The following is a 25,451-nucleotide window of genomic DNA, read 5'->3' as shown; positions in this document are numbered from 1 at the left end:
AAATACAAAAAAAAAAAATCTAATTCTAGCATTGCTTATTACAGAGGAAGAGTTAAAAAATTAACATCCATTTGCTAATCAGCCACAGCGGTCTCTACACAGAATAATGAAGTGGTGAGCTTACGTGTATGTTGGCTCCCAAATCCGTCTAAGTTTGTCTGATTTCACACTGCCATTACAGGAAAGCTGTAACAATTTCTGTACATAGTAAAAGATGGTGGATCGAAAGTTCGTTAGGGGCAGTTCTACTTCTCGAGTTGTTCCAAGACCCGAAACTTTCAAGGTAAGCGCTAAACGTGGTGAAGGCATGCACTCCACCTCTTCCAAGAGTTCTGAATGAGGTGTACCTGCAAAAATCATTTGAGAACCCTTACCAAAAAATACATAATGCATGGCAAGGTGGCCTCAATGTCAATAACATGGTTCAAGAAGGAAGTGTAATGACTTACTGCACACATGCCAGAGATGAGACAGAGTTCTAACTATGAACTAAATTATGACTGAAGCATTTCTTTATGGGAACAAAACTAACAGAAATTTCTGAAATCCCTTCTGATGCCTGTATCTTGGTAACATCTTATATATTATCACAGCACATGCATTCTTTTCCTACACAGTACCTGCCTTTCAGTTCTTCAGAATAAGCAGTGGCTTATTTCCATCTATGCTAAAACCTATTTATTCCTCTCTGCAATGAACTCTTGAGTACATCCACTGTGCTTGAACAAGAATGAACTAAGGAGCCAAGGAGCAAGATCAGGTGCTGTGCTGTTGACTGTACACACTTCTCCATCACTGCATTACCTCGTCCCTGCCTCAGCTTTGCACTGTTTCAGCACAGCCTCTCCAATCAAAACTATTCTGGGTAGCATTAACACAGTTAAGTCCCTGCAGGTCAAGCCAAGCATCTTTAGCACATCTTTAATGTATCAAGAAATTTTATTATTTATCATGGTAAGAAATGATCCTAGTTAAATTCCTAAATATGCTTATTTTACACAGCACTTAATTTACTCTTCCCTCAATAATGCTTATATCTGCAGGGGTAGATGAAACTCTCATTCAAACAGAGAAAAGCCACACAGCCACAAGAGCATGTTGTACTGATTAATAGTGACAGCATCCCCAGATCCAGTGGGCACTTAACAGTAAATCTCCATCCTAAAGCCAGATTAAGCATCACATACTTTGTCAGCATACCTGGTGGAGGGATTTCTAGGTCAGTTGTCTGTTGCACATTAGTACGACCAGGTCTTGGGTCAAAAGCAGGAACCAATGCAGAAAACTGTCGTTTCAACACATAATCATCATCCCATGTTCTCCTACGGCCTCCTTTGGTTTCATACTCCTCTTCCTCCTAATAAAAAATAAAAAAGGCAAATTAAAAAAAAAAAACAAATCCTAGCTGTTTTTCTGATTCTGCTAAAGAGAATAATTTGATTAAAAAATTGAGAGTTCATGAATACAGCAGCCACACACTAAACTGCAACTCTACTCAGCTCTGGTAAGGCTGCATCTGGAGTGCTGTATCTAGTTTGGGGCTCCTCAGTCAGGAAGATGTGAAGCTCCTGGAGAGGCCTCCTGAAGAGGCAAATGAGAAGGGACCTCATCAATGTCTGCCAGTATCTGATGACACAGTGTCAAAAAGATGGATCCTGGCTCTTCTCAGTGGTGCCAAGCAACAGGACAAGAAACAGAATCTGACGCACAGAAGTTCCACCTGAACACGAGGAAGAACTTTGCTGTGTGAGCAAACACACACTGAGACAGGCTGTGTGCCAATCTGGAGATATTCAAGAACCATCAAGACACAATCCTGTGCCATGTGCTCCAGGATGACCCCAACTGAGCAAGGAGGCTGGACCATATGACACACTGTGGTAACTCCATTTAATAATTTTAAAATAATATTATATTTTTATAAATATAATTTATGAATTTATAAATATAATATATTATACTTTTAAATAATAGTAACGCCATTAAACCATTTTTTTAAACGGATCAACATTCTACAAACTAAAGTTACTGTCTGCATTGTAGATCCACTTAAGTTGTACTGGCTTGATTTTTTCCCAACTTTGTATCTTTGTGCAGAAGGTGAAACAACAAGATGTTTAGTCATGTGTCTGAGTTTCTATTAAAACCATAATTAAAATGCTATATATATTGGTTCAAATGAAAAAAATATTTGCATATTAATTACAAGATGAAGTTTCTATAATTCCATAAAACAATATTCTATTTATTCTGGAAAATATTAAATTAGCATTAGTGAAGTCTTCTATTTTTCCTCTTAGGTTTTGCAATATTCATTCTGATCACTTCAGTGATAGTATAAGACCAAGCACTATTCATACCAGTTAAGAACAACCAAATGAAAAGCCAGAACTCCTGATAGTCTAAGCAAGAACCATGTGAACTACCATGCTGGGTTTGTCCAGCACCTCCCCCCCCACCCCCACCCCATTGATTTTTCTGCTGGAGTATTTTTTAGAAGAGAGAGATTTCCTCTGGCAAACTTTCGCTTCATACAGGCCTACAGTTAAACACACCCCAAACTGAATCAACTACAAATGCAGCAGCATGCATTATATATCCACAGTTATACCATTTCATCAGCCTGTGAACTAGCGATCCATCATTTCTAACGTCTGTCAACTTGTTCCTAGCCTGGTTTAAGACATTAACTCTGACCTGTAAGTTTCTTGGGTATGCTAGTGTTTAAAAACACTTGTGGTTTTGACCATATGCAAGAAACTAAATGAATCTAAATAAACTTGTTTTAACTAATGGAAATATTGTAGCTAGAACTTCCTATTGCCAAATAAAATCTGTGGGCTTTTAAAGCACCTGTCAGTCAATTAAGATACCATCAATGCTAACTATATCATACCATAACTTCTTCATATTCTTGATCTTCTTGGTTATCATCTTCATTTTCATCATCTTCTTCATCTGGCTCAGGTAGATCCTCATCATCATCTAACTCTGCCAACAGAGTACTAGCTCGGCAGCTATCAAGAAAATCTATAACACACATATATATATTTACATACAGAACAAACAACAAGAGTAACTTTTAAAGCAGAATTTTTTAAATAGAGAACAGAAGCATTGGGAAGAGTGCAAAAACAAATCTCAAACTTAAACCAGAAAAAGAAAACATTACTTACTGCAGAACAGGAATAAAATCTTTGACAAAAGTATACACCTGGTAAAAAGTCCATGGATCTAGTCAACAGCCTAACTACAGAAGCACTTACTATTGGTACAATTGATAGTGATCAGCAAGAGTGATCTGTTCCTCATTTGATTATAAAATTTTATAATTATACTTACTGGAGATTACAAAAGATCACCAGAAAAGGGTGTACAAATGCATGTGTGTTTCTGTGTCTCAATAATTTAAAAACAGGTGAGTGATGTAATTTCCACTAAAAACATGTCGTTTAGACCTTAACTTACAATGTAAAGGACATATAAGATAAAAATATCTTAAAGATTCAATTGCTAATTAATTACTGTAATAAGAAGTTGAAGGCAAAGTTCCATTTTACTCACTTAGTACTAAGATTTAAAAAACAACCTCCCAAAACCAGAAAAGAAGTTCACAGCAATCTAAGTGGACTGGGATGAAGCTTTGAACTTTTACATTTTTCTATGCACATGGAAACCATCTGTACTGCCCAAACACCTTTCCTATTGTTGCTATCACCCCTAGTGATACGAGAATGCACTCTACTTGCTCAGTTGTTGGTGATATATCTTAAACATGTCACTCAATCAAAGTATCAAATTAGACTTAAATAAAGAGTAAAGAGAAATGGTATATGCAGATATATTAATCAACTGCCTCCAAGCAGTTCAATTCCAATACCCATTGAAATGACCAGAAATTTTTCAAGCAATTTCAATAGGCAACAAAATATAACACAATCTAACAATATTTTAAATAAATCAAGTATCTTCCAAGAATATCTCACAAATGAATAAACTTTACTTAGGAAGTATTTTCCAATATACAACCCACGTTTTTCTTGACTTGATTTTATCAGCTTGATTCCTGTGTATTACTGACCGAATGATCTAAATCTTCTTTCCCTGTATTCATATGTCTCAAGTACCCTCTGTCCTAAGTCTGTTTCTAGGTTATAGTGTGCACACAACTCTGGATCTGTTTGTCAAATCACGTAATTTCTTTCCTCCTGACAATTTTTGTGTTTTTTCCAATTTTTTGAAATTACTATTACGGTATTGAGATACCTGGAAGCTGTTTTAAGGGTACAATGTGCCTAATGGTGGATGCTTTTCAATCAGAGTAGTACAAGGTACATGAAACTTTGCATGTAGCATGCCTATACCACACAACAAAAAAACCCAAACATTTTGATTGTAATTAGAAGTACATATGCAAACTACATTAGGAACTAAAGTTGATGAGGGAAAATATTCAAGTGCTTAGACAAACTATACCATAAATAATAGTAATATGGGATAGAAAGTGCTGAAAATAAAGATTTGAAAACACAAGAAAATACTACTACATTAACATTATTTTACTTACTGCCTTACAGAACAAGTAACATACAAACAGCTCAACTTTCAAATGCTTTTCAGTAAATAAGCTACTATATGAGAAAATCATAACAAGGGGATCAAAGGGAAAGTCATTAATGGGAAGTCTAATGCTTATGTTCATTTAAAAATGAAACTTACCATATAAAGAATATTCTGCCTCCTGCCCTGTATCGCTCTCACTAGATGTTGATGTTAGGCTAGTAGTTAGAGTATTACTAAGCGACTGACCAACAGATAAAACTGTAGTTGCTGTAGCTACATTGCTGCTGCTAGTAACACTGGATGTAGACATGGTCACTGTTGATGTGGTACCAGTTGTAGTCAGATTAGGAAAACTTTGGGCACCCATAAGAGGAGAAGCTATAGATAAAGATACGGTAAGATAAAATAAATGATTTGATGACTTGAAGAGTACAACTTACATGCATGACTCCTGTGTTGAAAAATATATTTGGGGTTGAAAAATTATCAGTGTGTTATTTTATAATAAAGAACAACAGACTATAAAGGGGAAGGGTTTCCCAATGCAAAAGTGCACTTTACACATGTACACCCACTTCTGAGCTTATTCCCTTGCAAACATTTTAAATAAATAATTTTATCAAATAAATCCCAAAAATCCCCCTATAAACCTGAAATGACTTAATTTCATTTTCAATATATATAAAGAATTTCTGAAATCTCTTACTCCAACATTGTGATCTGTCTTTAAGCCTAAAATGAAATTTAACATCTAAATAACAATATTATATAGTGCAAACAATTTTATATAAGGGAATTGGGAACAGAACATATTAAAACAAATGTGAAACTTGTGATTTCTGTGCATTTTTCTAAGGTTCTTAAATTAGCTCTAACTAGTTATTTATCAAACAAGTACTAAGATATATGTTCATCACAGTCAACACGCCTGAACTGACACTACTGTGAAACATAAGTCATTTGTTAGATGATTTATAATTTTTAGAATAAGCCAGTAACAACTAAAAAGTTACCTTACTGTACATTCAAATAAAACATCAAATGCATTTTAGTGAACAACTGAAAAAAACCTGAATTTACTGTAGACTCACTAAATTCAATAAAAAACCTAAACTCACTAAATTCAGTAAAAACCCTAAATTCACTGTTTGGAGAAAAAAAGTTGAAGGGCCATCTATACTAAGAATTTAAGTCTTAGGCTTTTCAATCTACTTTTTCTGAACTTAATCAAATGCAAGTTTTTCAGTTTTAAAAGAAGTTTCATTATTTGGGGGGGGGAAGTTACTATCTCTGCTTTCCTCCTCTGTTACATACAGTTACTACATACATCCCTGCCCCTTAAGAACATAGCTAACATATTGCAAATAAAAATACAACAATGCAGGGGGGTGTGAAATCATAGCATAATGATGAGGGAAAGTGCAAATTTTAAATTTAGGGTTGTTAATAAACTTATGTTCTTCTTTATGAAAGCATGGAAGTGAAAAACCAAAGAGTTTTTCTTTTGTTGCTCAAGAGCTTGAAAATAAGCTGTTCAGTATTCACATCTTTTACCTTCTGCTAATTAATAACAGCAAACTCTTTGCTGTTACAGTAAACAAAAGCCATTAAGCATCAGCATTCTGTTTGCTCTGAATTCAAGAGCAAATGGAAATTGGCTACTCTAGACACTACTTAGCTTCTGGCAAATACTGATGTTTTCAATGCAACCAGTACAGAAAGTCCAGAGAGACTTATCTCACTAACCATGATTTCAGTCTTGGCTTTTGGGGTGTTGGGTTGCTGTGGGTTTGTTTGGTGATGGGGGTTTTTGTTTGGTTTGGTTGGTTGGGTTTTTTTAACCTGAACTGGCTAAAAAACCCAAAAAATTAAAAAAAAAAAAATTTTTAATAAATCAAATTTTTTACAATGCTCTAATTGAGCTCTAATTGGTGAGATTGCTCAAATTTAATCTCTGATCTCTTTTAGGAATGTGAGTTACCATTTACAGTTTCTAATCATATAAAAAGCATAAACCAAAATAACTCCTACATGACAGATAATATAAAGTATGACTATTTTTATCACAGAATTAAATTTTTAAGATGCCTCATTCTTATTTTTAGCTTTTGCAGTGTATAGTATCAAACATTCATGAAATTTTAAATAAGCTGTTGAAGTATTTTACCATATTTTTTAAAGGTGGTCTATTTTTTTCTCCTCTCAATATAAAACTAGTTCAGAACCAGAGCCACTATCTGTCTATAAGAGGATCAATTCCTGGAAAGCTTTCTTTGAGTATCTTACTTACATTTTTATTGCAAGTTAGACTTCGGCCCCATCCCCAGTATCACAACATAAATATAAGGATACATTAAAAAAAATCTCCCCATCAAAAAAGAAAACATTCAGTATTTAAAAATCTTTTAAAATACTAAAAGCAAGCACCACATTTCTAAATAAGGAAGCACAGAGTCATAGAATTGTTAAGTTTGGAAGAGACCTCAAAGACTGAGTCCAGATGTTAGGCCAGCACTGCCATGTTCACTGTTAAACCATGTTCCCAGGTGCCACTTCCACACAACCTCTGAACACTTTGAGGGATGGCAAATCAACTTCCCTGAGCCACCCATTCCAGTGCTTGACCACCCTTTCAATGAAGAAATTCCCCCTATTATCTAATCTAAACCTGCCCTGTAACTTCCTACCTGTGAAAAGAGGCTGCCCCCACCTCACTACATCGCCTTTCAGGTAGCTGCAGAGAGCAACTGCATCTCTCCTGAGGCTCCTTTTCTTCAGGCTAAACACCCCATAGCTGCTCCAGACCCTTCACCAGCTTCACTGACAATCATTACAAGAATGAAACCTTTACAAGAAATTTATGCTTTTTTCTAGCTTGGGTAATTTCACTTTTTCTAACTTGCCTAGCCCATGAAATGCAGTTCTCTGTTTAAAGTACTATCATCATCAGAGAACAAAATACCCAACAAGCAACAACTTTGATGGGAGCATGCTCAAAAAAAGCGTGAACTCACAACAAGCAGGTTTACAACTTATCTTGCTAATACCTTGCTCCTACATATAATCTAAGAGCATTCAAATGCTTAAAGCATGTATATAATGTCATTTAAAACACTGTTAACTACAAACTTCCCTACATTTAATATTCCTGAACAGTTCACCGAATCTAAGCCTTAATAACAATCTCTAGAAAACACACTCAGTATTAGAGTACATTATGTTATGCAGTTTGACAAAATCAGCAATCTGCTAACATTTCATTATACTGCCATTCTTTTTCCTTTGTGCTTTGTTCTTAGCTCATATGCTCAGACACTTCACAATATGCACAAACTGCCCTTCCTGAGAAAATGGAAAAATAACAGAAATATGCAAAATATACACAGGTCAGAAAGCCTAAGTACCTGACATTAGCTACTGTTGCTAGACTTCCATCGCTTGGTCTAATCCATACTCTCTCCTTAAACATATAATCAACATCAATTTCAATCATCAATTTCAAATTCCTTTCTGTTTGATGGGTACCTGTGATCTGACATTACAGGGCAATGTAACACTTTTCAGCTGACAGGAACTCTATGAGTCCTTCATAATTTCTACAGGCCTACACAAGGTCTGCTCTAAGTACATTTCTCAATTAAGCCAACACAATCCAAACTCAAGTGTAACAAAAGCCAAAGAGACAACAAAATCATCAACTAAAAATAAAAACAGCTTACTTACTTGCAGTACTCACAACATTTCTTCCCAAAGTATTAGTATTGTTATCACTGCTACTCCGGCTTAAGTTCATGTTGTTTGTGGCATTGGTACGTGCTATGTTTGCCACTCTGCGTACAAAGGACTCCAGGCTGGAAGTTTCTCGAGATGATAAGTTCGGAACACTTGCACTGGAGCTCATGGGTGCCCCAGCAGCCAACAAAGAACTGACTGAGAGTCTGTTACTCGCTGAAGAGCTCAGGGGTCGTTGGGAAGCTGCTTCTTTATTAGTCAGTTCAGAGACTGAACTCACATCAGGAGAGCTTACACTAACAATTCCCATGGATATAGCACTGGACTCCCCAGGAGCACGTATTGAGTTATCAGGACCTAACTTCCTCTCTGCATTTTCGTTTCCCATGTCCGCTGTTAAGGTGCTGGTGCTCGCACTGGAAGATGACCCTATGTCAGCCTGAGGCATACTGTCAGCAGAAGACAGAACAACAATTGGTTCATGGACGTCAGGGCCTGAAACTATATTTTGTTCCAATACACTTTCTGATCTCCGCTCCATTTTGGTCGAACCCAAGCTGATGTCGCTGCTACTTGCCACGCTACACACAGAACTGCTGCTTCCTTTTCTACTTGAGGAGCCTGCAGCAGCAGTCGTCTTGTCTGGACAGTTGTTTTTCACCAAGCTGCTCCATGACTGCGTTGTGCCTGAAACAGTGGATGAAACAGGTTTGGGTGATGCCGCTGAATCAGGGTCGTACCCTGGTGCAAGCTTGAGGTCAAACTTTCCTTCTGCGCCCATACGGTAAGAGTTAGAGCCACCAGCATCCCAGGTGACATCAATCCAGCCTGGAAAGGGACAGGAGTTTGTGAGATCCAGCAGAAAGCAGACAGGAGGCGTGTCAGATAGCAGCTCCACAATGTGGGATCAGCTTCTCATAAGGGCTGTATGTCTGAATCAATGAAACCACTAAGTAACCCTTAACGCCAATTAAAAAGGAAGTGCTTAAGTCTAAACAATTTAGGACTTCATAATGTTGTCAATTTAGAGGCTGCTCATTCTTGCCACCTTAATCTTCAGGGCCACAGAATCCAGCCAAAAATAAAGTTTCCTTCAGGAAGGGACCTGATGTACTAGAATCTCTCAAAATTTTATTCATATCTATCAAAATTGGAATCTCTAGTAACAAAAATGTACATTAAAATGTATCATAACTTGACTAGCATCTGTCAAGAAGATGTAATTATTACATGAACGTTCAATAATATTTTTCTTTGTTGGATGCTTGTGGATAAGCATATTTACCCAACAGATGACATGTCATGAAACTGCTTAGTTTGAGATTTCTTATTCTTAGATTGAAAGAACTAATTTATAGATACCCAGCTTTTTAGTTCAGTATGTTCCAAATACTCAAACGTTCCTTAATCATAAAAAAATCTTATAACAATCAGGTAAGGGCTACATAAACTCTTTGCAAGGGTTGCAAAGAGAATAGTTTTTTTTTGTGAAACATATCCTGGGACAAGAACAACACTCCAAAAAGATGCTACTCTTAAGTTCCTTTATTAAATTATTATTTTGAGTAGCAAAATTTTTTCACAGCTAACTATAATAAATCTGCAATAATGAGGGTAACATACAAAATTTAGCTAACTAGGACAAAAATGGGGACAAAATGTTTTAATTTTTACTTGTCTAAATATGTACCACAATCTATGAGTCACCTATAAAATTCCTTCTAATATTTCTCACTGTATCTTAACTGCAGCAAATATTGGTGTAACTACTTTATTTGAAACCCATTTCATCCAAAAATGAAACTTCTAAAGCTTAGTTATCTTCTCCAATCTCAGACAAAGTCAAAACAAATATCAGGTCCAGATAAACACATATTTTTCTTTATTAAAACAGGAAAGAGCTAATATCAAGTAAAATATTATTTTTATTACTGTCACGTACACCTTCAGCTTTTAACTATTCAAAAACCACCACTCCTAGACTGAAACAGATGATCACAGGCAATTTGCTATTTACAAATATCACTCTGGAGGAAAAGTAGCTAAAAAAGGATAAAGTTTTCAGATATGGTAAGTAGACATCTCATCCCCAAATAAGCAGGTTTAGATCACGTTATTCTTGTATGATTTTATTCCTTCTTCACAAGCTATAGTTGAGTAGCTTCATGCCACTAAACCTTTGAAGGGTAAACTTGTGAAGCTAATCTGAATTTTTTTTCTTCCATGATTTGCCTTTTTTATCAAACACAAAAAGCTCAATACTGGAGCTCAACAGTATAATTTTTCCCCTTTATGAATATCTGAACTAGGTATTTTTTTCAAAGCATTACTAAATAACTGGTCCTGTTCTGTATAGTTTCTTTCCCTAAAATATTAATTACAAGCAGTTTTAAATCTGAACAAGTTTTCAGTACATATTATGTACTCAAAGTTGTACTGCTCCATCATTACAGCCATAAAGCAACATTTGTCTATACTTGTGAACAACAACCAAGAAAGTAAATTAGACACTATTTTCAAAATTCTACACGAAAAAAATCTGTCACAGGAATGAGATGAGTTGGCATCACCATTTGATAAATGAACCTCAATTTTACCTATGGTTAAATGGGGAAGTTTTACTGGAATACAGGAATAAAATCACTGCTTTGGTAGAATACTACTCACTAATAATACCTAAAGTCTTCAAAGTTATAATGTAGCTATGGGTACTGTTGCATCTGATAAGAAAAATATATTGATGATGGAAGACTTCCCCACAAGCTGTATTGAACAGCTTAAATAAAGTTCAGTTTCAAATCATTTTAAGGATTTGTACTTGGGAGATTTTTCCATGTTTGAGAGCTGACAACTCAACTAACTAGAAGAAACTCTCAAGTCTAGCTAAAAATGAACCTCAAAGTAGCTGAAGGTGCTTCAGAAACAAGACAAGCCTTATATACCTCAAAATAGGGGGAAGAGCAGGGAAATGGTGAAAAGCATGTTCAGCTGACAAGATAACCACCTCTCCTGGAGCCTCCTGAATAACTTTCTCAGTACTGACTTCCCTGGCTGTTGCAGGTTTTTATTTTGCTCCTTAAGTTAATAAATTTTCACGCTTTAACTCTAAAACAAAAACCTGATCCCAAAGAAGCTTGCAAGGTAGGAAAGGTACAGGATATAACAAAAGTCAAGAAAAATATTGCAAATGCTCAGCTAAAAGAAATGAGGAAGGTAATTATAGATTTTGCAGACCCAAAGCTTAACTTATCACTTTGCATCACTCACCTTCATATAGTTTGTAACAGATGTCTAAATAAGTTTCATATTTGAATAACAGTTTAATATTTTATTAACCAAAACTGTATGAAAGTTTCATTTACAGCAAGAATTTTTTTTATGCGCTCAAATGGAATTTCACAAATGGACCCCAACAGCTGTAGTATTTTAAGCCTCTTCCCTCCAAAGTATTTGAACTTTTATCAACTTTATCAAGGCATTACAAAGGAAGTACTTTAATGCTACCCATTCTGCATGATGTAATCATGTGACAGATGTGATTCAACAACATAAATTCAGGCAATTCGTGCTCACCATTATGCAGTTCTCCTGTAACAGTGCCTTCCCCCTGTGGGCTTCCATCCTGATCTCTCCATTTCCAATCAATTCCTCTGATTACACGAGCTCCTGGAACCATGTATTTTAACACCTGAGAACGGACCAGACGTCGCTGCCTTCTCAGATTTGCCTCAGCTTCTTTGGCAGCTTTTCCTACAAGACATGTAAATTGAAAACACTTGAAAGTATTGGACAGGGAATAATTTTGAGCTTATTTCTAAGCAAGTTCAACTGCAAAAGTTAACTTCCTTTTTCACACTGCTTTTTTTATATGGTATGCTCATTAGCATTTTAAAAGAGCAAGTAGGAGATGTATTTCTTTTTCTTACCCAGCTGATCTTCACATACTCCATTCACAGTGCCATAAAGTTCAAATCCAGACAGGGAGAGGTAGTGTGTTTGCCCACTGGCATTCTTTCCCATCTGTTTTATTCTAACATGTCTCCAACCTTGTTTCTCATCTTTTGGAGGATCTAAAGGCCATGTTGCTGTAGACCTTTAAGTTTATTAGAAAGGGGTGTTGGTAGGTAACAGGAATAAAGAAAAAGGCAAAACCAAAACACCTTAATACCCAAGCAAACAAAACCCTAACACCGATCAAATATGCACACTACAAGATATATAAACCTATTAACACCAGGGCAAACTTCAGATGAGTGTAGGCGTTATGATTTTGTTAAAAAACAAAATGCAAAATTTACAGTGATGAAAAAGCACAAACATCATTATGTGCACCACACAGAAAACCTGTGAATCACTTAATCTCCAGCCCATCCTCGATAATATGTATCACTTACCACTTCTTTAGATAGATACATTATTACAAACACAGTACACACTAAATTAGTCTACAGTCAAGTACATTTTTAACAGCATTCAGTCTTATGAAAAGTAATAAAATACACTGACATACCCTGGTTCATTGAGACTACAGTCATCAACATGAGTATACAAAGTAGTCCAGTTCTGTCCATCCTTAGATACCTGGAAAACCCAATTTCTGAGAGCAGATCGTCCGTAACCTCGAGCATGGCGTAATGTGTAGGCTGATGGAATGACCCAAAGGCCAAGGTCTATGGCAAACCAAGCATTCTTATCATCATTTGTGTGACAATTGAGAGCTGAACTGTCACGGCTCAGGATGTCTTCTAAACGACCATAAGGCAGATTTCTTCCTTCTGAGGATGTAACCACTACTAATCCATAGGCTGCTGGATTTACCCATTCATATGCAGTTCTGTATTTAAGAAGAGAAATATATTGTTCAATTATTACTTAAATAAAAAAACCTAGTTTGAGCGATATTTGACATTTACTGTAAATTGCATATAACAGCTGAGTTTCTCACACCAAAATTATCAATATAATTTTAGATATGTTTCAAACATCACTTTGTGTTTTTTAAAACACTGTAGCAAAGAAAAAAAAAAACAAACCAACAAAATCAAATAGAACCATGGCAACCAAAAACAAAGACCCAAACTTCCCCACTCCCAATCTTCTTACGGAAGCATAAAACAAATTCTGAACACAAGTGATTCATAGTTTTCTATTATTTATGCAGATCCAAAAGAAATTTAATTCTATTGATTAAAATATATCTCCCACTTCTAAGAAAGAACAGATTTCATTTCATTATGAATTCCTTGTCCCCATCCTGCCTCATGGATTAGAGTTTATTGTGTCTGGCTTTAAAACATCTAGCTTTGAAAAACTCACTTTGCATTTGTTCCAATCCAGTAAATAATTCCATTTTCATCAAAATCATGTTGATGCCTGAACACAAATGTCTGACCTTCTCGTAGTTTTCGTACAAAAACAAATGAAGCCCTATCAAAGTCGTACCACTGCTTTGCTACCTACATATGAAAGAAAAAAAGTCAAATATTAAAGAAGCAGAATGTAAGTATTCCCTGGGAACTCTGTGTGTGCTATGCAGCTCACCATTTTCAGCAGATACTGTTCTAGAGATTCAACAGTTGCCAGTGGCTCCATCTTGAGCATTCTACCAGTTCGATCTATCAAAGATGTCTCCCCCGAGGCACGTTCCAAACGAAACCTCAAGCGCCTTGTCAGGATCTGAAAGAACAGCTAAACATTCATCTAGGCTTTCCTGTTTAGGTTTGGGATTTTAATAAAAACAGTGTACCTCACTACAACTGTTTAATGGCCTATCATGTATCATTGTTGCTTTTACTTCAACACTATATTCTAATGAAATGCTTTAAAAAGTCATCTCCTAGTACTACCTCTCTTCAATTATCCAAACAATTCTTTACTATGACGATGTGCAAGTCAATTACACACTCAGGTAACATTTTCTCACTTTTCCTATGTCTTCACAGCTTTTATTTGTTGACTAGCAAATACAATAATATAGAAACTGAAAACTATTTTCAAAAATACCGAACAGCAAAAGTGGTTTCGCAACTTTTTCCAACTATTTCCTAGACATTTAATATCAAACCAGAAAGATTTATACTTCCCAACCCATGTTGCAAAACTCTGAACTGTGCTTTCAAACAGAAAAAAATAAGACTCCACACAAACTGGGAAAAAAAAAGTAATATTTTCAGCCAAACTGCCAAGTTTCCTGTAGAACAAGCTGCTGAGCCTGGAGGCATCTTGCATTACCAACTGAACACAGAGCCATAGACATGACGCTTTAAAGCCTATCCCCGTTCTTATTAATAATTGTCTCGTAATCTCAGTAACGTGCCCTTTAACTAGAGGGCATGTTCCTTTATAAAGACAATACTTGAAGACAAAACAAAGAACACATTATCTCTTCAATCAAAATTTACCTCACAGTGTTTAAGTGACAGTAGAGGAACAGCCATGCATTTCAGCACTAGAGGAAACAGATGCCAAAATTTGCTTGGTGTTTACCTAATTCTACCCACATCTACAAGAATGTGATTCTTGCAGACAAGGTGTGCAACATATAACCTTCAGCTGAGCACCACTCAGTGTGATATGCTGTTATCACTGTGCATTTACCTGAAGATTGTATGTAGATCCTGGTGTATCATACAAGTGGAGAGGTAGCCGTTCAATGGATTCTAACACTGCTATCAATTTCCGAATTAATGCAACTGCTGGACGACTGTGGAAGAGAACAGGTACTATGTTACCACAAAACAAAACAAAGAAAAAATGTTACAGTATCTCAGAAAACAGGATCCACCTGAGGAAACTATCTCAGCATGCTATTTATACTGATGGTATCTGTTCTAGTCACATGGTTACAGCACAGTAAGAAAGATACTAATCTGCACAGTGATGAACAAGTCACCTTTATTTTGTCAATAGATGTTCTATACGTTAACTCTTAGAGATAAAAACTTTCAATTGCTACTTCAATATTAGATGCTGTCTTTCAAGATCAATTTTCTATTCCATTGAAATGGAAAGAACAGATACTTTTTCTTTAAATTGTTTTTAACATACCATACTGCTTCAAAATTTCAAAGAGGATTTTCCTGGTTTGGTATTATTTTTACCTTTCATCATCCTCATTTTCACTGAATGCTGTTTTGAAAACGTTTATCCTCTCTACCAGTTGACTACAGTCTTGTTTCACATCCAAATCAACATTCTAGGAGGAAAAAAACCAAGTTACAGACAGGCAAAGACATCTATGTAGTCTCACTGAAATCCCAATCCCAAAGCTAGTCATCAGCCATTAGACCTGAACAGAGCTGGTTTATTTTCATTCAAACTAGTCATCTACTCTAATATCTTATTTTCAATAGGTAGACCAGTAACTGGAGCAAGTCTGCCAAATTTTCACCAAGACCAGAAAAAGACAAATTTATAACAGATCTTTTACATTGTGCACATCTTAACTTCATTTTGTTAGGAAATTTTCCTTTAAACACTTATGTCTATAAACTTACATTGTTTAAAACTGTCAGTAGCGATTGAACTAAGCCACTACTGCACATTTCATATGGAGAAATAGTATTCTCATCCTTCAACAGTACAATTAAGTTTTCCAGAGCAGTCTTCATTAAATCTCTCCATGTATTTTCTCCCTCAATGCACTGAAAGACAAAAAGATCATTATCATGAAACAAAGTAATCTGTCCACTAGCTTCAGTTGAAAAATCATTCCTTACCCAGGAAAGTACCTAACTAGCTAATACATGCATTAAAACTCTCCACATCTCAGACATGCTACCTTTGCTTCATGACTCTGCATCACATCATGACAGACTAGTCTGAACATTATCTGATTTCCACTGATGTAACCCATTAAAAATAAAGGAGATACACTTACCTGCCTGTTTGCATGAAGTTCCCATGCAGACTCTAACTGTGTTGCTATGTTCCTCAGTGTTACAACTACTCCTCGAGGCATACTTTCAACAGCTTTAAAATGATCATCATACAAATCTCTTGCCATAGTGCGCACCTACAAATGGATTTTGATAATCAGAAGTCAGACCTTACTGTCATGAGATCATTACTACACTCCCAGATACCACAACCTTGGTCATTATTTTTATGTCCCAACAGGCAGACAAATAGGGAAGCATAAAAACCCATGTGCATCACAGAATGCTAAGGTTGTGAAAAGAAAAAGGTACAGGAGAAATAAATGGAAACACACAAAATCTTATTGACAGAAATGGAACTTACCATCATGTATTAGATTACAGCATAAAGGGTAGTATGAAAAGGTATGATTCTCAGTCTGTCAATCTTTCTTTTAGAACTGTATCATGGCTCAGGTAATATTTTTAAATGTACACATAAGCAGCTTTAATACAGTTTCTGAATGCTCTATCAACATTACTTAAACCAATTCACACTAAGTCCCTATGCAACCTCTTTTAGTAAGAATTACTCTTTCTAAAAAGTCTGGCTCACACAAGATACAGATTAAGTAAGTTCTGATTAAACAACATCTTTCTTTTGTAAGAAATTTCCCCAAAAATCTTTGCTTTTTATTATCATTCTATGTGCTACAATAATACATTACATAAGCTTTAGAACTGCACAGTCTTAGGCATAAGAGAGCACTGTCTTTCTTTTATCATCCCACATATTATCATTCACACACAGTACTTCAGCTTTCAATTTAGTGCACATTTCCTAAGATATATGTCCTAAAATGCTGCAGATATAAGGCACAGGATATATTGGCTGCACTGTAAGAAACTGCAAGACAGATAAAGACTAAAGATCAGCCTGAGCCCTTGGCATAAGTGGATCACAAAATGCACTGTTATTTTTTGGGTTTTTTGTAAAGAGCTTAATACTTGATTTCTTAGTTCCTCCTTTTCCCCCTTCATTTTGAAGAGAAAGAAGAATTTTAAAGATAACTAAAATGAGGGCGTTTACTCATTTTGCTTCACTACCAAACTCTTAACAATGTAGACTTTAACAATGTAGACTGTTACTTCCAGCAGCCTGTCACTGAATCCAGTCTAAAATTAGTACCTAGATGAAGAGAAGTATTATATGCCTCTGGCACAACCATATTATCGATTTTAACATCTTTTCTTGTAGAATAAGGACATAAAAAGCAAACCACAAAACCTAAAGAATTAATGCAAGTCAGGAAGCCTGGATTTTCCTACATTTTTTAAAAATTCATTTTCCTCTAAAGGAGCACACAGTTTACTAAGACTTTTGGATAAAATCACCCAAAGAAGTGTTTTGTTCTTGTTGATGTTTTCCCCTTCAAGTCTCACATAAAATTGTATCTCATTGAAATCAGAGATTTTAATCTTCTAAGAGGAAACTAAACCTCCCTAAGAATATTATAATATAAAACAAGCTCAATTAAATTCTAAATATAAAATTTACAGATCACCAACCTTTTGTTTTGTCTTCTCCAGTTTAGATTTCAGTTTTCTTCCTCTTTTACCTGTCCAGCCAGTCACAAATTCTGACCCTGCAACATATATTTTAGAAAAGTTGCATTTTCTTATAGCTATGAAAAGCAACAAATAAAACTCTCACATACACTTGTTCCTACCTGCACATAACACATACCTACATACTTACCCAAGGAAGTTTCAGCTGTAAACGAATGCTTTGTTCCTCTGTTGGATTCAAACACAAAGCCTGGCAGGTCTTCTTTCAGTATTGTAGCTTGCTGACCATCAGAATTGTGAATAGCAATTTCTCCTTCTTTTAAACAGGTCAGTGACCAGTTTCCTACAGTAAGTTTAGTTGGCCCTGGTGTTGATAAAATTGGCTGGCTTGTGGTAGATGGTTTTACTTGGCTTCGAGCCCTCTGCAACTTCTCAAGGAACTCACTCCTACTTTCTATTTAAAAAGAAACAAATTTGGTTTTTTCCAACAATTGCTCCCATCATTATGCAGATTTTTTTTCAAGAGTAAAACAACTGAGTACATTCAATGCAAAATTAACTTTGAAATTAAGGGTCTTAAAGTGTCCTAAATTTCTGTGTAGTATATTTCTGTACTTCAACAGTGATTTATTCTACGATCACATCAAAGCTGCAATGCAACAATGCAATACTTTCTGAGAGATGCAATTGAGATGTATTAATTCATTGTTACAATTATAATAGGAAGATCAAAGAAATTTAGTATAAATTTTTAGTCCTTGAAATATGGGTCTCGGAATGGTGAGCACAAACTATTCTCAAAAGTGGGTTTTCAGAAATAAGAAATTTTTTAAATATCATAATATCATTAATGAAAATTTTCATTAAATTATATATTTGTATTTTAATCATTTAAATGCTAAGTACATAACTTCAAAAATTCCATTTAAAGTAAAAATGGAAGCACCTCATTAAAGATTATTTCTGTTTGCCTTTTGCTGCAATGACAAGCTCTAGGCTTTTTTAATATGCCCTTTTGTTATAACACAAAATTATGCAAAAATAAATATGCCCTCAAGGCACAACATTCCTTACTGTTTAAATTTCATAGCATATACAGAGAAGGCTTATAAAAATAATTGAGATATGATACGCAAGATGAAAATTCTGTTAATTAAGTGTTTTCAGATTCCCTTAATTACATTTTAATACATTTATATAGCACAGTTCACTGAAAGTACTGTATTTCTACGTGGTTGGGAATAAATTCAGGTTCCCTTGGACAAAATTTTGAGACTTACTAAAAGCTTCAGAAATACCATTAAATTTCAATTTTTGCATTGAATTTTTTTTTCTACAAATTCAAACAAAACAAGTACAGAGTTAATGTGGAGAGGGGTGAGTACAGACCTTCCAAAATGTTCACAGTATATATATTTGACCATCCACCCCAACTGTCATCATGCAATACACACTAACAGATGTCACTACTCAACCCTCTATACTTTTGCCAGTTGTGAAGTTACTAAAAAGTATACCACAAGATTGATCATTAATGATTTAGGACAGCAGAACATATAGTACAGTTCAGGACTTGATACCATTCTAGCCTATACTGTACTGTAGTCATTTTAGTTAACAAGTATTAATTTTTTAAGTAAAAAAGGCTGCTGCACATGCTTAGAGCTCATGGTTAAAGTTCAGGCAAATTACACTGCAACATCAGCAATCTTAGTAGATGTCTATTTGAGTACATATTTTAAGAAGCCTCATTTAATCCTACATTTAGCTCCTTTCCCTCATTATATTCAGACAAGGTATCTCGTTAAAAAACTTTGGATTTATGCAATCTGTTTTGAAAGACTGATTTGAAGTAACATCTTAAATGCTCAAACTGACTTCCTCTAAGTTCTCTTCACTCCAAATTCATCTGAGCTGTCACCATTCCATTCATCTTATACAGAAATAGTCTCATCCCCTTGCCTTGACCATTGGGAAGTGAAAACAAAAAAATTCAGCATCCAGGGAATGCCAAATGAGACTTTAAGAATTGTATGAGAATTTAAGAAATTGTCTTCATGAATCTTCTTAAAGCTGTACTGTATGATAAACAAGTATCGCAATACAGGACTTATTTACCTTTAAAGGCATTAACCTTATTAAAAAGAATGCAAAGTCACATGTTCTGACCAAAAAACCCAATAAATCTATAAGTGGTTTCCAGCTGCATTACGATCAGAAACATATTGCATTTTGTCTTCTTGCCCCAAACTTGATGCATGAAGTCATTAGCACTTCATTTCCATCCTGAATCATAATATGTTCTGTTATTTCAGTCAATGGCTCATTGAAAACATCATAATATTGCAAAGCATTTTATGCCTGCAGGTTCATAAATGCATGAACTGCTGCAAAAAAAAGATGAAACAATAAAAGGAGGGTTGTTTCTGCATCCAGAACAAGTTGTGTATTCTGTACAGAAAATCAGAACCAGCTGTGCATTGCCAGTGCATAAGGTCTGTTCCCTTATCCTCTCTCCAACAAACAATTAAGACACTGTAATTTGTTTCCCAATCTCGATGAGAAACTTTCCATTACTTTGTCTTCAAACACATGCAAATTCATTCTGCTAGCTAGAAGCAAACAACAAATCACCATTTCAACCTGCTTTTCCTGGGATGGCCACTACAAAGTGCTTTTAATGACTGGGGTGAAAAAATTAAGTACGCATGAAGAAGAATCAAAACAAAAAGTTAATACGCTTTTGCTGGCAAGATGTTTACTTAACACAATTCACCAAGAAAGTCAAGTTATGGACACATGCTATCTGATAAAATGCATCACAATTAACTGACCACCTTCCACCTGTTTACATCCTTTACTATTTAGTAAGCCAATTCCTGCAAAACAAAATAGCTCAAATCAAATTATATAAACAAATGTAACAGTCTCAAAACTTAACCTGGACTTGAATTACAAAAAGTCTACCTGAGCTGTCAGATCCTCCTTCAGGGCTCCCACTGGAATACATTGTGGCCAGCTTTCCATCCAAGATAAATCTGAACCATCCATTACTACCATTAGATAGCTCCAGGGCTGCAGCATCACTCCAGATATACAGGCAGTCCCTTCCCCTAATGATTGACCAGTCTCTCCAGTGGTATGGTTTACCCTGCTGCAGTTCTTTAGCATCCTCCTGTGGCTCGTCCTCCTGCAATAACATTGTATTAAGCAATAACAAGAACCAAAAAAAATCTCCAATCCATTTAAAGAAGAGGAACCCCCCCCAAAAAAAACCCAAACCAAACCAAACCAAAAAAAAAAAACCCACAAACAAACATAAAAAACCACCACAGACATTTTTAAAGGAGGAGATTCTCTCTCTTTAGGAGAGAAGACTTACTCAAACCAAAAGTGTAGGAACTATACTACTTCTGCCCATAAAACATATCCTTAAAAGTATTCTTTAATAGAATAAGATACTTCTTAGAAGTTTCCTTTCACATACAGCTTTATCTACTCAACAATAGCAATGGCCTACTGCCTGCAACATCCACCTCTGTTCAAAACTTGAATTGTGAGAAAAGAAGCACAAAATGATCGTGGTTGGAAGAAATCTCTGGAGGCCATCTAGTCCAAACCCCTCCTCAGGCAGGGCCACATATGACTGGTTATCTAGGACCATGTCCATATGACTTTTAATATCTAACCACTAAAATACAAAACCAGCACCCCCCAAGAAACCCCAGACAACCCAAACCCCACAGTAAAAAAGTTGAACTACACACTTAAGATTTAGCTATAAATTTAATTGAATTGGTAACAGAAAAAGTCTGTTATCCATTCAGTTCATCTGACTGGTAATAAGACTTAGAAACTGATAAATAACTTCAATACACCTGGCTTTCATTAAGCAGAAAATTATTTTCTTTTTTATATTTTTAACATATTTGATGACACCATTTAAAACATCTCAAACTATTTAATGCATGGACATCAACAGAGATACACTTCTGACATAAATACTTTAGGAAGGCTGCATTTTGTTTACCAGTCACTTTCCAAACACTAGGTAAAATCAAGCACCAAATAACAATCACAGGGAAGTATGAATAGGAAAACTCAGCAGATAATAATATGCTAACAGAAAATGAAGGTAGAGAAGAAAATTATTAAAACAAGTGGTATAAAATAAGCATTAATTTAATATCCTAATTCCCTAGCCCTGGCTATTTTTGTAACAATAAACATTTCACTAGAAGTGTCAGTTTTACACTAACAAATAAAGCAAATAAATCCATTGCACACACTTACCTTCTCAGGTTTGGACTCCTCTTCATTTTCATCATCAGATGATGGCCCTGCCAAAGTTGACACTTTACTAATTACGCCAAGTCTAGCCAGTTGGTCTAGAAAAAGATCACCACCTTTATCCACTAAATCCCTTATGATTTGCAAGGCTAACAAATGGCCATCATCATCATCCTGCAAAACATTGGGATGTAAAGAAAATAAGAAAGGAGATCTTGTTACTTTACACACTGAATTGCACATGCGGTCACAGATGAACACTGTAAAATTTTTAGGGTTAGTTATTAACAAATACTTGGAATCAATTAGTGTAAATCCTTTTTCTGTACTAGTTTCACAAAGGATAACATCTTCATTCTTCCTACCTCTTGATCAAGCACTGTAGCTGTTATCTCAACCAGTATTGTGGGCAGGTTGTGGCCAGCGTCAGAGTCACAAACCTCTTTCAGGAGCGCCTCAGAACAAAAATGTATCATTTTTCTAATGAGTGCAAGACTTGCTTTCCTGTAAAAGATCATAGAAAAAAAAGGTTCTTACAGTGATAAAGCAAGCAAAAAGGTTCAAGATAAGACTTCTTTTGTACACTATTTATGCATGTTTTCAAAACACAAGAAATTTAACCTGTTTCAGTTCTTGTATTACTCTTACTAAGTTCTGGATTTTCTTCAAGAATAATGCACCTCTGGTATTTTTTCTGGTATTTTATAGCACTATCAGTCTGACATACACTTTTCTCCTCAACGTTTTATTAAGTAAACCTACTCTACGTCCTGTCTTTACCCACTTTTAGTGCTGGCAATTCACTTCTGCACACTTTGTCACCCTCAGAGTATTCAGCCTTTCATGTATTCCCCATATTTTGAGATCCCTTTTTCTTTTAACTCTAAACATGCTATTAGATTAGGCAGTTTTCCCCACTAAGAACTATAATTAATATGAAAGGAAATCACTCCTGTAGGGTTAAAGATTAATTTTTTTGACCAAGTTCCAAAAGTCTATATAACTTTCAAGTAGAGAGCCAACTACTTTGCACAATCTGCAACAACAATTAATCACACAGAGATTGTTAATATAGTTTCTTATTTCTTTTATTTAAAATAACCTAGTTTAAGCTTTCTATCATCAGCTCAAGTGGAGTCTGTCTCTACTAGAGGCCTTTTTATCTTGCATTTTCACTCAAAGTACCTGTAAACACTGGGAACATAAGAGATTGGAATAAATGTCATATTGTAATATAAAAGGCTAAATGGTTATGATCAGATGCAACTTATCACAAGCATTATGCCATGCACAGTATTCCCTTTTAAGCAATAAATTAGATTACATTTCTGCAATTCAACAGAATTAGAAGCAGCATCTTGTCCAGTTAATACACTGTTAAGTAAGGCTCCTAAAACCTTCTAAAATAGCTTTTTCTAGTCTTGCTGATTTTCCAGTTAATGCATCTTGACATGATTTTATTCATTTTCCTCTACTAAATTACAGCTTTCATTACAGTGGCTACAAACAACTGTAACCAAATCCTGATGCACAGTGTATACAGCATACTGTATGAACATAACACCCTTCCATCGTGCTGCTACAGTCAAGAGTATGCTCTGCTCTCCCATGACTAACCAGGCTTTTTCCAACACAACACTTCACCAGAAAGGAAAAAATTTTGCTTAAAGTGCTAAGTAAAAATCACTCTTGCAACACTTCCCAAACAATCACTTCTATTCAAATACATATTGTCACTAGCATTACTTGAACTTTTAGATTTACTTTGGCTTTTCTAAGGACATATTAACAAACTGTCCCTCATGATAATATTACCTTATTGAAGGCAACATAGTTTGTTGAAATGTTTGTGCAAACACAGGCAATAGTCTTTTCAAGTATATGGGTGCCATTTCTGGATCTCCTTTGGGTTCATTGCATTCTTCCTCGTCCTTGTTTGCATCTTTCTTTTTCTTCTCATCCCCTTTGTTGACAGGACACATCCAATCCCCTGGAAAATTTTTTTCCCCAACACATTCAATTGCAAAAGTCAACAAACCAAACAAAACCACCATGTAAATATCCGAGTTTTCTTTACTAATATCCAAGTACCTGAACATGAACATGCATTCCTAAAAATATAAAATTCACATGTGCATGACTTCTTGAATAAAAGTATTTAATAGCAAGTATCACCTGTGGCACCAGAATTCTCAGGAACAGGGAAAGTGCAGTTCCCACACAGAAAGGATACCAGAGAAGCTACCAAGGCTGACAAGCTCTGAATCCACAACAAAATCCCAGCCTAGCCTGATCCCACAGCTGAAGAGCAGGCACTGTTCATGCCTGCTCAGTTATTTCTTTGGTAATTCCCCTCACTTAACATCATCTTAAAATACTAATGTTTTTGTGCATACTTTATGGGTTAAGGAAGGTAAGTCACAATTTATTTTCTTTAAATAACCTTAATAGAGCAAAATTATCATAACTGCATAACTTCACACATATCAGCATTTCTACTATAGCAAGTGTTACAGACTTAAATATTGCACTCACCTGGAGACTGAAGAATAGCTACTACTTCACTGTGCCCCCTTTCCCGAGCTTTGTCCAGAGGAGTTTTCCCATCTTCATCTCTCAAATCAGGATTTGCACCATGTCGTAAGAGAGTCTAAGAATACATATTTTTATGTATGAAAAAAAATTGCATTTCTTCTTCCAAAGTAGCAAATGGGCTTTTCATACATCACTCCTACAGTGTTCTCATGTTTGTAAGTATTCTGGGCTTTTTATATCTGTAGAGCTAATATAAACTACTTTTATTCATTACTGCCCTACTGCCCTATAATGACAAATCTGTGTTTTGATAAATACTATAAAGAACACATAAATATTTAACAGTGCATGTGTCCAGCATATTGCATTGAAGATACTTTGAATAGAGCAAGATGAAAAGTTAGCAGGTAATGTTTTATAAGAGTCAGCTTAAATCATACCTTTGCTACCTGAGGTCTTCCAAAACATGCTGCATAATGTAATGAGGATGACCTCTGACCTCTGTTAACATCAGCACCCCTTTCACAGAGGAATTCTACCTGTTAGATAAGAAAAAAGAAACCAGTCTTTTTTATCTTCCTTTACATAAATAATGCAACTTCTTAAGGGTCTATAAATCTAATTTACCATTTCCTGAGTTCCAAAAGCTGAGGCCCAGTTTAAAAGAGTTTGTCCTACATCATCCATAAAATTTACTTCAAAAGCTGAAAGATAAAATTAAATGAAATAGTTAAAGTTCCCACAACCACAAAGTTCAACAGTATTCTTTAAATAAAAAGAAGGTCTTAAAAAATTAAGCGTCCTCAGTAATTCTGGAGAAGCATTTATGCTCTGAATTGCAATAAAAAGGTGGCATAGGTGTGATTACTAACAACATTGTTGAGTATTTAACAAAGCCAACTTGTA

At 35.4% G+C, this 25,451-nt stretch overlaps 1 protein-coding gene across 11 annotated transcripts in view; it reads right to left on the bottom strand.

The window, feature by feature from the left end:
- The window catches only part of HECTD1 (HECT domain E3 ubiquitin protein ligase 1), a 59,318-nt gene that overhangs the window by 11,475 nt on the left and 22,392 nt on the right, over nt 1–25,451 (bottom strand). For 3 of the 11 annotated variants that reach the window (XM_063160418.1, XM_063160425.1, XM_063160420.1), the window contains exons 7-30: nt 25,173–25,249; nt 24,986–25,084; nt 24,546–24,660; nt 23,826–24,000; nt 22,376–22,514; nt 22,014–22,184; nt 20,688–20,910; nt 20,555–20,599; nt 17,899–18,174; nt 17,721–17,797; nt 16,175–16,309; nt 15,792–15,938; nt 15,396–15,490; nt 14,893–14,998; nt 13,837–13,971; nt 13,612–13,751; nt 12,806–13,129; nt 12,222–12,388; nt 11,869–12,045; nt 8,287–9,123; nt 4,720–4,941; nt 2,897–3,030; nt 1,201–1,357; nt 125–347 (exon numbers count right to left, since the gene is read on the bottom strand). In XM_063160418.1, coding sequence (XP_063016488.1) covers nt 125–347; nt 1,201–1,357; nt 2,897–3,030; nt 4,720–4,941; nt 8,287–9,123; nt 11,869–12,045; nt 12,222–12,388; nt 12,806–13,129; nt 13,612–13,751; nt 13,837–13,971; nt 14,893–14,998; nt 15,396–15,490; nt 15,792–15,938; nt 16,175–16,309; nt 17,721–17,797; nt 17,899–18,174; nt 20,555–20,599; nt 20,688–20,910; nt 22,014–22,184; nt 22,376–22,514; nt 23,826–24,000; nt 24,546–24,660; nt 24,986–25,084; nt 25,173–25,249 — 4,396 coding nt within the window. The remainder of the gene's footprint in view (nt 1–124; nt 348–1,200; nt 1,358–2,896; nt 3,031–4,719; nt 4,942–8,286; nt 9,124–11,868; nt 12,046–12,221; nt 12,389–12,805; nt 13,130–13,611; nt 13,752–13,836; nt 13,972–14,892; nt 14,999–15,395; nt 15,491–15,791; nt 15,939–16,174; nt 16,310–17,720; nt 17,798–17,898; nt 18,175–20,554; nt 20,600–20,687; nt 20,911–22,013; nt 22,185–22,375; nt 22,515–23,825; nt 24,001–24,545; nt 24,661–24,985; nt 25,085–25,172; nt 25,250–25,451) is intronic. The other 8 variants (XM_063160422.1, XM_063160423.1, XM_063160426.1 and 5 more) reach the window with 6 other exon arrangements.

This window comes from Melospiza melodia, chromosome 6, assembly GCF_035770615.1.
Source record: "Melospiza melodia melodia isolate bMelMel2 chromosome 6, bMelMel2.pri, whole genome shotgun sequence".
Classification (NCBI taxonomy): domain Eukaryota; kingdom Metazoa; phylum Chordata; class Aves; order Passeriformes; family Passerellidae; genus Melospiza; species Melospiza melodia.
This window is presented reverse-complemented; position numbering and strand designations above follow the sequence as displayed.